Here is a 12,180-nt window from a genome sequence, read left to right as displayed (position 1 = left end):
TGTCTGTCTGTGTGTGTTGCCCAGTGATGGACTGGCATCCTAAAATAAAGCTCTATGTTTATATTGGTACTTGGTTGCCCTGTTTCCGGCTCCAATAAGTTCCCCAAGGAACCTGCACCCAGGACGTGGCTGGGTGCCAGAACTTCCCGTCCTCTTGAAAGAGGTGTTTCTCCAGTCCTGAATCTCTGTGCTGAAATTAAATTATATTTGGATTTCACATCCCTCTCGCACAAAGAAAGCATTTTAAACACCACAATCTCCACTAAGGGCTTAACAGTGCAGACTGAAACGCCATCAACCCACACACTTCAGCTTGATCAGTGAGATCAGTTCAATACTCCTGTTGTGAGTGATGATCTTGCCCGGTTCACCAAATCTCCAGACTCCCCTCAGTAGCTGGTTATATGTATGCCAACCATGTATACTCGCTAACACATAAACCAATGTTCTTAGCAGACTTGTATGCAATGACAAGAGTTGACAAAGAATGCTAACCTATAACTTTGTAATGCTCCCCCACCCCAAAATATTTTAAAATGTGATCAGTGATAATTTAGCCATCAAAACAAATATTGATCATGTTACATTTAAATTGTCTGTTCCACCTGCCTTTCAAGGTCAAATAGCAGAACTCTGACTAGTAGTGTTGTACAGCACTGTGTGTTGCTTCAGAGACTTAAGGGACTGGCCTGTCATCATTTTCTTTAAAACTCCCCTGGTGAGTTTTAGCACTTGTCACTTAAAAGAGATCAGCCAATCGTGTTCAAGATGTCAGCTGACACAGGTACAGGGGGCATTGTCATTGAGGCTGTGGTCTGTATGTCACTTGCAAGTCCTGGGAAACATTCCAGTCCAGTCTGGTCTGCTGTAGTCTGGTTTGGTCTAAGGCAAGGCCAGTCTGGCACAGTCCACTGTGTACTGTACTCTCATTATCCTATGTAATGGAATGAAGAATCTGGAGTGTTTTCTAAATTTGTCACTCACTACAAAGTGTACTGAGTGGAAATTATAATTTAGACTAACTGCACATGGTCTAATTACAATCGGTCTATAGGCTAATTTGCAGAAGTGGCCGCTGAGAAGTGGGATGGGCTGGGTGATTAACAGCTTTAAAAGAATAACTTGACATAGTTGATTTGAAGAGGCATCCAATATGGATTTTCCACCAACACAAAATTACACCTTACTTATGGATGAAGCAAGACAGTGATTTAAAACACTACACAGACGAAACAAAAATCATTTAAACAAGCCTTTCTATCTGAAGATGACATTAAAGAAGATCAAGAAATAGCAAAAAGAGCACGAACCAAAATTAACCAAGAAATCATTAGGAGAACTGGAGAGAGATTGGTCTTGAAGGATCATTAGGGGATACAGTGCAATGGACCCGTTTGTACCCTTTGGTGTCTCTTACAGTCTTGGAACAGTGTGACGGCCCTTGGAATTACAGGAGCCACAGAACAAATGAAACATGAAGAAGAATTAATAGACTTCTGTCCAGTTTAATTGAAATTTGGTGCCATGGAAGGGTGATTAGATTTAGAAAGAAATGAATTGACGCATAGCCCCGATTATACACAGTAAGCTCTGAACAACAGTGTAAAGTTGGGCCAGTACAAGAGACTACTGTAAATGACTGATCACCACTTACAATCCATGTCTTTGTCCTCTCTTTACACTGTATCATCAATGATCCTGGACAGCCCTGCGCATTGACAATTTGCTGGTACACATTCATTGCAGTGAGCTGGTCAAGTGATTGGCATTTTCATTACAGCAAATATTTAAGACGCTCTTACCTGCAGCTGTAGCTGTACTGAACATCGTAAGTTACCTTCAAAAACCATCAAAATAACATTGGAAAATACAGTCAAGCCTTTTATTTACTCTTTTACACTTTTCTTCCTAAAAACCAAGAAACAGATCTGAAGTCCTAGACAGACACAGTGGGTAACAATACAGTGTGCATTCAAAAGGTCCCCATATACCACTGACCGCCTTACTGCACCTCTATAACACTTGTGTTACATTAATGCTTATGTCCACTGGGTTCAGGAAAGCAGGTCAGTCTCCCATTGCATAGTGTGATCCAATTCAGTTTTCACAAGCAGCATGCAGGCAGTTTAAAACATCCTATTCCCAAAGCAGGAAATTACATTTGATGTGATTGGACTCTCTTTAACTCTAAAGAAACCAGCTTGAAAGATACAGCATCTGAATTGGACTTACAACAGTCTGAGCTCTACAGTTTACAAAACCCACAATTGCTCACACTTCTTAGCAATGGGAGTCTAACACACTATGGCACACAGTGTTTACCAAGTCTACCTGCTTTGGGAATAAAATACGTCTGGAAACAATATTATAACAGGAAGTGGAAGGAAATTAGCAATGCACAGGTCCACACATCAGTTCTTTATATAATGCCCCCTTTTCACCATTTTATTCTCCTGTCACAGAACTGTATCCTGGATTGATGGTGTTTTGAATTACACTGATACAGAGTGTCTTTAAAAAAGGAATAGAACAGTTTGCGGAGAATTATCCAAACATAGCACACATAATAAGGCAAAGCAATAACTGAGAACAGCATCCAGAAGACATGCAATGCATTTGGCTCATGTACACAACTGGATAAATACACAGATGGGATAGACAAACTATCTTTGAAGTACACCTTAACCCGCCTACTGTGCTGTCTCATATCTAACTGCTTAGTGACTGTTCTAGTTTGTGTCTTAATATACACTAGAAAACTAGGATTGAGATTCTCCCATAGTCACCAAATTGCGTATAACACAGCCTTGATCTGAACCCAAGAAGCCTAAGGTGTTAGACAAGAAAGAGTGTTTACAGAGCGAGTCATTGTTGGTTTAAGTGATGTTTAAACTTCCCAAGGAGCAAAGAATGAGAATGCAGTTCAGCATGCAAATGTAAACTGAACACGACAGTCTTTTTAATTGTGTGCAGGTACTTTGTAGAACATCATTAAAACTAAAATTTAATTGAAAACAAAGGTTTCAAAATGATCAGACTTCTAAATGATTTAAGATACTAAAAGAATATTATAGGTTAGTAGGAAGCAGTAGTTGAACTTCTGCATGCGTGTAATTCCATGCACTTAAAATGCACTTCAGATTTAAAAGATGGATCATTCTGCCTGGGGGCCCAATTATGGGGAGAGGATGAATAGTGCTATAGTCACAGTTCTGTGTACAAATACTGTACTTAACATTTTTTATTATGTTCCAAATAGTGGTTTGTGAATAGTTGAATCCCACAGCCCATGACTCAGTCCTAATTGGATAGATAAACAAAGCAAATGGCTTTTCACTGCAGCATCCTCCAAGCGTGAGATAGATTTCGGCTTCTTGAAAAAACTCTCAGGAGTTCCATCACATGCATCATCACTGGCACTTTTCACATCACTGTCCCATTCCGCATGTCTGAGATCAGCCAGCCAAGGCTGTAGCTGTGGTTCAGAAGTCCTGATGCCAGCAAAGTAGACAGTCTTCTCATCGAAAGCAGCGGTGGGACATCAGACTCGCCCTTCATCGGGATGCTAAAAATAGAATCCAATCTGGACAACCTTGTGGACGCCCGCTGATCACATTCAAATGAAGCACTGCATCCCTACATGGAGAGCAAAACCATCGCTCTCTGTCTCCATCTGTGGTCGCCCTGCCTTTTTCAATTCATCTCAAAGCAGGAAATTAGATTTACCTGCAACCCCCTGATGCCTTCTTATAGCTCCTGGAGTCCTAAATCCACAAACCCCTCACTCCTCACATCTGTGACCTATCAAGGCCAGGCAGTTGTCAATACCTGGCAGGGCTGTAAAGGTGGGCAAGGGATCCCTAGTGCAATGCTAGACCCAGAGAATTTTGGTAAAGGATTTCACTAGCGCCTTGCGTTACACCCCTCACAAGATAGGTTGGTATTGACCTAGGCAAAAACATAGGTCACTGTCAAGAGCACACAGGCTGGATAGTTCATTTCTTACTGGGGGTGTGGGAAGGGTCTTTATTTACAGACCCTTAGCATCACAAAGAAAGCCAGCCCAGCTTCCCACATGCTACCACTTTCAAAGTTTATCTATGCTATAAAAATCTAACAAACGCAACAAAGCATTGTTACAATTTGCACTTAATTATAAACACACCTCCGCTTTCTCCGATCGGCCTCCTCTGTGAAAATATTGTTCCTGCGCACTGACAATTATATTAGCAGGGCACACATTTTCTTCCTGAAACTGGGGCACAGAGACTGTTTTATTCCATTTGTCTTTGGAATTCAGTTTGTACATTTGCTTATTTGGGAGCTGGGTTTGTAGGTCTTTTGTTTCTGCTCATTTGTTTCTTTACTCTGCCCTGAGGGGCAAAGAAAAGCAAACAGCACTCGACTGGGACTGCATCCTTCAGCTTCAGTTTTTTTTTTTTTTTTTTTCACTATAGCCAAGACTCGTCAGAGAAAAATCTAGATACATCTGTAGTGGAAGGATGATGCAAGACATCTGGCCTTAACTTTGCGATGCAGAAGATCAGTGAAGAAGAATAGAGAGGTCACCCTCGATGTATTCTCCCATTTAACTTGGACGAACTGGGTGAAGACATTCTGCCGAAGAAGACCACGCATCAAGTGAGAGGCAACAGGCCAAAAGGGGAAAATCAAACTGAGGAGGAGACGTAAGTGGAAAAATGGAGGCGATGTCATCACCTCCTCAGGGCCATTTCAGAGTCCTCGAGGGGATCAACGCCCTGTCAGGAGTGGGCAGACACCGCTGGCAAAGGCACAGGCTGCAACCCTAAACCAATGCCAACAGTGAGATCGTATTACCGCCAGGGGCTGTGACAAAAGAGCCTGAAAGGGGATCTGTACAGCCTCTCAAAGCCCTGAATCTGAAGCCATCTCCCAGAGCCTATCGCATGCGGTGTCCCATAGCCCTGGAAGGCTCGTTCTATTATCACCCTGCTTCCATTTCAGTCACCCGCTCTATCCGGTAACAGCGTTGAAACGAAAGCCACTCGCACGCGTTTTTCTGTCCGATCGCTCTCTGAATATTTCACGAGGGGACAGTTAATTGGCTCTGTAGGCTGGACTGTGCATTGGGGGCATGCCAACATGGAACTGGCACTTTGACTGTTATTCTGGTCCCAGCTATTTTAAGAGTAGGTTTTTTTCCCCCAATAAAATATTTCTGGACGAATTTAGATATTGGGTGAGTAACACTGTCTCCTTCCATTCAGGCATCTTCAGGAGATCCATTTGGCTTTTTGTGGATTTTATATTTATCCCGAGTTTGGATTAAAAGCACAAGATATTCATTATCTGTGGGCAGCACAGTGGCACAGTGGTTAGCGCTGCTGCCTCACAGCTCCAGGTGTCCTGGGTTCCAGTCTCAGCTCGAACTGTGTCTGTCTGTGTGGAGTTTGCATGTTCTCCCCGTCTGCGTGGGTTTTCTGGTTTCCTCCCACCGTCCAAAGACATGAAGGTTAGGTTAATTGGCCATGTTAATATCTTGGCCATGTCTTGGGTGTGTTCCTGCCTTATGCCCTATGCTTGCCGGGATTGGCTCCGGCATCCCCTTCGACCCACATGGATAAGCGGTTTTGAAAATGGATGGATGAATATTCATTATCTGTAAACTGGTAAAAAAAAGGGGTCTCAGTATTAAACCAGCTCTAAATTAAGCTATTATCAATTAATCAATCAGGACTCCAGTATTCCATGTAAATAGGTGTGCAAATGGGCTGGAATTGTCAGGAATTCTACAGGACTTTCAATTGTTCAATTGAACTTCGTATTACAGGTTAGGTACTCCCAAAGGCACAAAACACTGCAACAATGACAAAGCTAAGAAATACAAGGGAGTGTTAGTAGGTTAGGATTTTGTTATGCTGGCTGCCTGGGTTCAAATCAAGCTCATGACAAACATTGGAAAGGATTCTTAGTGGAAACTGGAAACGCACAAGAAGTCTTTCCATCAGATATATAGAACAGCTGCAATGGATCACCCTGTAGGGAATACGGTAGGTAATCCTTAAGACACAGAAAGTTTTGTTTTCAAAACCTCCTGGTGATGAACCAAGATTGAACTACAGGATATGCATTCTGCCCCCATTGGATGAACCAGCTGGAAATGTATGGTAATCAAGATGCAGACCATTCTAAGCCTGAGATCAGTATAAAGTTCCTTTTGGCAGTTCTGGTCATATTCATTCAGTTATAAGAGGATAGGTCTTGTCCCACTAGGGTATATAATGTATGTTACACAAAACACACTGTATTGCAGTTTAATAGGAGAGCACACACATTATACCAGTGATGTGTGATCCTGGACCTGGATAAGTCTGCCCACCTGCTTACTATACCATACTAGCAATTTCCTTTTCCATTTGAATAAAATAGAGAGAAAACCCAATCGATGGAAAAAGATGCCTTGCTTCTTCTCTTTGGAAATTGTTGTCTGTCAAACCACTCTGCAGGTAAGATTACTTGTTTTTTGAACCCAACACCACACCAGCTGAAGGTAACCAAGATTATGAACAATAGGGAACATCATTACAACATTCTGACCACTCCCTGGAAAAGGGCAGTGGAAATGTACTGATCTAGGCATTTTGGCTGAAGCTAGTGCTTTGAGTACAGGCTTTGCCACAGAACAAAACTATACTATTTTCAGTGGGGGTTTTGACAGTTTTCCTGATTTGGGGATCAGCCAACATCGGTGTGGGAAACAAAAGCAAAGGAAATTCCTCTGTCAGTGTCAAGAAGGCCACCGTATTCTACTGCGCTTCAAAAAACTGCACTGATCTAGAGATCTGGGTTGGGCAGAGCAAAGGGAAATACTTTCCCAACTCCAAAAGAGGAAGGGCTTCTGTAACGCACACTGCTTGGAAAACAAGGTGGAGTGGGGCAGTCAAATGCCACTACTTACCTCCGATTTCATTCAGGCTCATTGCACGCATGAACATGACGCACTTTCGAGCCCACTGGATTCCTGACACTTGAAACCAGAAAAAAGGAAAACAAATGGGATTTAATACACCCCAGAAATGCAGCAACAGAACGTAACACAAACTGAGAAATCAGGGGAAGAGCAGGTCATTTAGGAACAAACACCTAAAGAATGGAGAAGGGGGGGGGGGAAGTGTTATTCCATCTGCTGGATGTAAACCACTTCAAATATTTGTCAGTTTCGGTTGATGTCCAGTTCTTTCCAGGCTGGTTAAATCAGTCATGACAGGACAGGCACTGTCATGACTTATGTCAGGTGGAAATGGCTGGTTACAGGATTATATAGTTTTGGTTTGAGATACACACAATTACAATTCATGAATTACTAAAGAAAGAAACACAACAAAAGAGGATTTTTTTAAATACAGTATGAACCCCAAAACTAAAATTGAAATCCAGCTGTACCACATTAAAAGAAGTCATGACACTACCTCCACTTTCATGACTCTTCAGTAGCATGTCAATATGGCCTTCGATTTACCAATTTCATCACATTTTCTCTGAGTGAGGGCCGGGTGTATATAGGGTATATTGATCTTCTAGCATACCAACATCATACCTCATTTAGAAAATTGTTTAGGCAGTGTGGATCTTGGGGGGTGGGGTGGGGGGGAATGTATCTCTACAGAACCACCAAAATCAATACACAAATTAGATCTCACCTCAAACCGAAAATGTATAAATTCTACACTTGCTAGTTAAAAATGCCTGATGTAACATTTGCTGTAGTTACTGCCCAGATTCGAAGTTACCAAACACAAAACTATGATTCTACCAGATGTGTTTTATATTGAGCATTAACTGTACACAAATGGGGCTTGGAAATCTCCCATTGGGTTCCTTTGCTCCCAACAAAGCAAAGAACAAATGGTCACAACAGCAGGCATAACAGCAGGAAGTAAAACAAATCTTAAAATAAAACCAAACTTATTTCTCCACGGTCTCACAAGGCCCTCATTTTATATCACTTCATAATAACTGTGGCCCCAGTACCAGCATTAAAATGTGCTCATCGGCACAGCGCAGTTATAGAATCAAACACTGAAATCGGTTTATCTTTGGGATCATTAGCAGGATTTTATACCAAAGCATTTAAAATTTGGTGCTTCGTGTGATTCCTAAAGGACGGTGCTCTGGAAAATACTTGCATCAAGCCTCCGATCCTTGATTAAGGACAGGAACATGGATCCCATCCTTAAATCCCCGCTTAAATCCGTGCAGTTTCACATGTGGGGGAACAGTGCTTCCAAAAGGAAAACCTCAGCTGCTGTGCTAAGCCAATCACCTGTTGGCCCGGGGGTGTGCTGAGTAAGGGCAATCTCAAAACCAAGGCCGCCACTGTTTCATTACAAGATTATCTCCACTGGTGGAATCCAGCTGATTTTTTATTTAATTATTTATATTCATTTGGCCAGTCAGATTAAATTCTCAGTCAGTCGTACCCAAATGTAAAGCCTATGAGGAGGGAGGAGGGCTGAGTGTGTGTGTGCGTAGGGGGGGGGGGGTAGAGTGATTGCTTTTCCGACCGATGCTTGATCCTGAACAACAAGGAGGGAGAAGAGCAGTGTGCCTTGTCACATGTCCTAAGGTAAGTGGGTCACACATCCCCTCACCACCACCACCCTCCCCTCCCGTTAAACGCAAAGACATTTCCTTGTAGTTTAAAACCAGTCGCCACGGCAACCGTTGAGATTCTGCCGGATCTACACAGCCTCCCAATCCTGACCCCCCCCCCCCCCACAACAACCCACATTCGTCAATTCCCTTCTCACACATACATACACACTTGCAAACACACACAGTCGGACACATGGACACACACACACACGTGCGCAGATTTACAAATACACACACAGGACATTTTAGGCACAGCAGGTGTGCAGGCACTGACCCCAAAAAGCAGACAATAGAAGCGGCCTAGTGAACTGAGAGGGCTATTGGCTATTGTCTCCCCCTGAAGAGGAATAACATAACTGTCTGAGGCACAGGACATCACAGCTGAAGTTGCCTTTGTGTTTCCATTCCCCCTCTCTCTCTCTCTCTCTCTCTCTCTCCCTCCCTCACACACACACACACACACACACACACACAGCCGCCCACAGTCAAGATCAGCTGGGGCCTGGGGGTAGTGGTGTAGACTGAAGCCAATCTCTGTGTCATCACAGAGCATCAGAAAGTCCCCAACACAAACGCACTCACATGATCACACAATCAATCACACACACAAATATTTTTCATTCCTGGCAAGACATTTACATTCAGTGGGACATTATTATCATTATTTCAACTCCCCACCCCCACAAAGCCCACCAGCACCACCACCCCCGCCACCCCCGCCACCCTTGAAGAAAGCCTCTCTCTGTCCAAGCTGTACAGTTTCTCGCCGTCAGAAGAGACAACAGACGCCACAGGGGGCAGATGCCATTCAGAAAAGCCCAGAGCCATCACTGTTTGTCCGGGGAGAGAAGATAGCAGAGACATGATTCGGGAATGGAGCCAAAAACAAAGCAAAACTTAAAAACGGAAACACACACACAAACAAAAATATGTACAACCCTCTCTAATTTAGATCTCAAGAGTCAGTAAGCAGCAGAGCATTTCCAATTCCCTCACTCGGGACCCTCACTTTATTCAGCCCCTCACTCTGCACACTGACGTGGAAGACAGTTTCACTGCGTTCCAGAGGACGAAAACAATACTGCCTTCTTTGTGTCTGTTAGCTTTAAAAATAAAACAATAACAACTGGCCTGGACTTAAATAGGGCATCTTAAACAACCCCACCATGGCCGAAAACATGCACTTGTTGCACTGCCTGGCTTTACACAGACTCTCCCTGCACTCTGTCCCCATCCTAATTTGGTAGTACCATGGGAAGCTCCATTCAGATTCAATCCCCATATAGGAAGGTCAATTACATCTCTGCATTCCATGAACATCTCCTGGAAACCAGCGTCCTATGGATCTTCAGTTCCTCCGCCCCCCCACCGCCCCCCATCTCTCTCTCTTGCTCTCTCTTCACATTGCCAAAGGAGTAAGCCACAAGCTGCATACTAAATACCCCCCAGGACCCCAGCTGGAGCTATAGAACTGGAATCTGTGCATTTGGAATGTTGCTTTGGTCTTGGGCAAGAGAGGTTTTGCGGTCTTCTCGTACTTCTTTCAAACGGCCCTGGCTGCTGAATGAAGAGCAGCAACATTTTGCTGCAAAGGGCAAAAAAATAAAATCATCCCAGTGACGGGTGCTGCCTAAAAGTCCCTTAGAGTTTCCATGACAAATATCCCTCCTAATGTAACATCAAAACCAATATATTGGTGAATCTGCTGGGCCCTGTACTATAGTCCACACAGCACTGGCTCCAGTCTGGGCATCTATACTATTCTCTCTGCCCCGATTCGAATACGCTATACACTATACCAAGCTCACTTCAGACCCTGACATCTCCGTACATCCCCTCCAGACCTCTACGGTCTTCCTGCAGCAGAAGACTAATTTTGCCTCCACTCCCCTTCCTCCAGAGCTGCTCCTTTTCCTCCCTGGCCCCTAAGTGGTGGAATGACCTTCCCACTGAAATCAGGACAGCAGAGTCCCTGATCACTAGTACTCATGTTGTTTATATTGATTTCCCCCATGTTCCCTTCCCCCTGAGCTATTACCTATGACTTCAAATTTTGTCTACAAATTATTAGCGCACAAATGTAGGATTTAGGACTTGTATTAACTGCATATTTTCTTATGCACTTATGTAATTTGTACTATTTTTTGTAATTTGTACTCTTGATCTGTAATTTTAGTTTTATAATGTTCTTATGTTTTGTAAGTCGCCCCTGGATAAGGGCATCTGCTAAGTAATAAATATTATTATTAGTATTATTAATAATATACTGTAGTCCACACAGAGCTGGCTCCAGTCTGGACCCCGTACCAGACTACAGTCCACATAGCGCTGGCTCTGATCTAGGCCCTATGCTATAATCCAGACATGAATCTCCAAATTATTACAATTCATCAATCCAGCTGTGCACAAAAAAATTCTGAAGAAAAGACTACAAGACCTTGTGTAATCTAGGTCACAGGCACACATTTTCTACTTGAGAAAGATCACTACATTAGAATATATGAGGCCCTGATGGCTCAGACAGTGAAAGGAAGCTGAATGGAAAGATCCTTTTAATTAACTATAATCATAAAACACAATAACCACAGTGAGTGTGCGCACGTGCGGGGGGGGGGGGGGGGGATATATCTAGCCAAATGATCCTGACTCGATGCAGTGCTATTCTCCTCTCTAGTGCAGCCAGATCTCACTGTACTATCTCAGCATCTTCCCTTTGAGGGTGAAATGAGCGTGGTAAAACACACACAAAGACGTGTTCATCACATCGACAGCAATAAGCCCCCTGCTGGGCTACAGTAGTTGCTTGAGCCACTAACAGCTTTACAAGCTTGTGTCTAATGCCAGTACTAGGGGCTGGATCCTGACTGCTTTGGTTATTTTGGAGTAATCTTGAACAGGCAGAAGGCAGTTCATGTAACTCTGCTTTTGTTTCTTTAGCACGAGCACTAAGAAAAAGCCTAAAACGGTAAGCAGTATAGTGGAATTACCCCCCAGGCCAGGGAACTAACGTGATGCCCCCAGACACCAGTCGAGTTGTGTAGCTCTGTTTCTGAAAGAGCAATGAGCTTATCCAAACTCGGAAAACATTAATGGACAGTAAGCATTGGAACCTGGCACGGAGATCCTCTTACCGTGAGAACAGAGTTGCCCTATCCCAGCTATAACAGAGGAGTGTATCAGGTCTCTAATGTTCTGCAAAATACGTCTTCAGTACAGACCAAGATGAATAAATAAGAGGCAAACGAAGATGTCCGAGTTGACAGTTCAAGTGTACAATGGGATAAATGCGAAAGGAAGAACACCCCCTCTCTATATAGTAACCTCGGTCAATACTACATGGAAAAAATATCTAGGGTGTCACTGTCTCTCAGACCTGTACATTGTACACTTTGACCTTGCCCGTGAGCTCTAGATCTGCTATGATACTGCTTTTCATTCGCAGTTTTTGAGTTGAAAATTCCTGAACCCTGGCTGCCATTTGCAAAAGTAGTATAAGGACCAGCCATCTTTGCTGGGATTCTTAATGTAGGCTAGATTATTTTG

At 43.3% G+C, this 12,180-nt stretch overlaps 1 protein-coding gene across 7 annotated transcripts in view; it reads right to left on the bottom strand.

The window, feature by feature from the left end:
- The window catches only part of arhgap33 (Rho GTPase activating protein 33), a 62,820-nt gene that overhangs the window by 34,101 nt on the left and 16,539 nt on the right, over positions 1-12,180 (bottom strand). For 3 of the 7 annotated variants that reach the window (XM_066719178.1, XM_066719177.1, XM_066719179.1), the window contains exons 2-3: positions 6,941-7,009; positions 1,803-1,837 (exon numbers count right to left, since the gene is read on the bottom strand). The exons of 2 other annotated variants lie outside the window; for them this stretch is intronic. In XM_066719178.1, coding sequence (XP_066575275.1) covers positions 1,803-1,837; positions 6,941-7,009 — 104 coding nt within the window. The remainder of the gene's footprint in view (positions 1-1,802; positions 1,838-6,940; positions 7,010-12,180) is intronic. 2 more of the 7 variants (XM_066719180.1, XM_066719181.1) reach the window with 1 other exon arrangement.

The sequence above is a fragment of the Amia ocellicauda genome, chromosome 12 (assembly GCF_036373705.1).
Source record: "Amia ocellicauda isolate fAmiCal2 chromosome 12, fAmiCal2.hap1, whole genome shotgun sequence".
Taxonomy (NCBI): Eukaryota; Metazoa; Chordata; class Actinopteri; order Amiiformes; family Amiidae; genus Amia; species Amia ocellicauda.
Note: the sequence above shows the minus strand (reverse complement) of the source record. Positions and strands in the feature narration are given on the sequence as shown.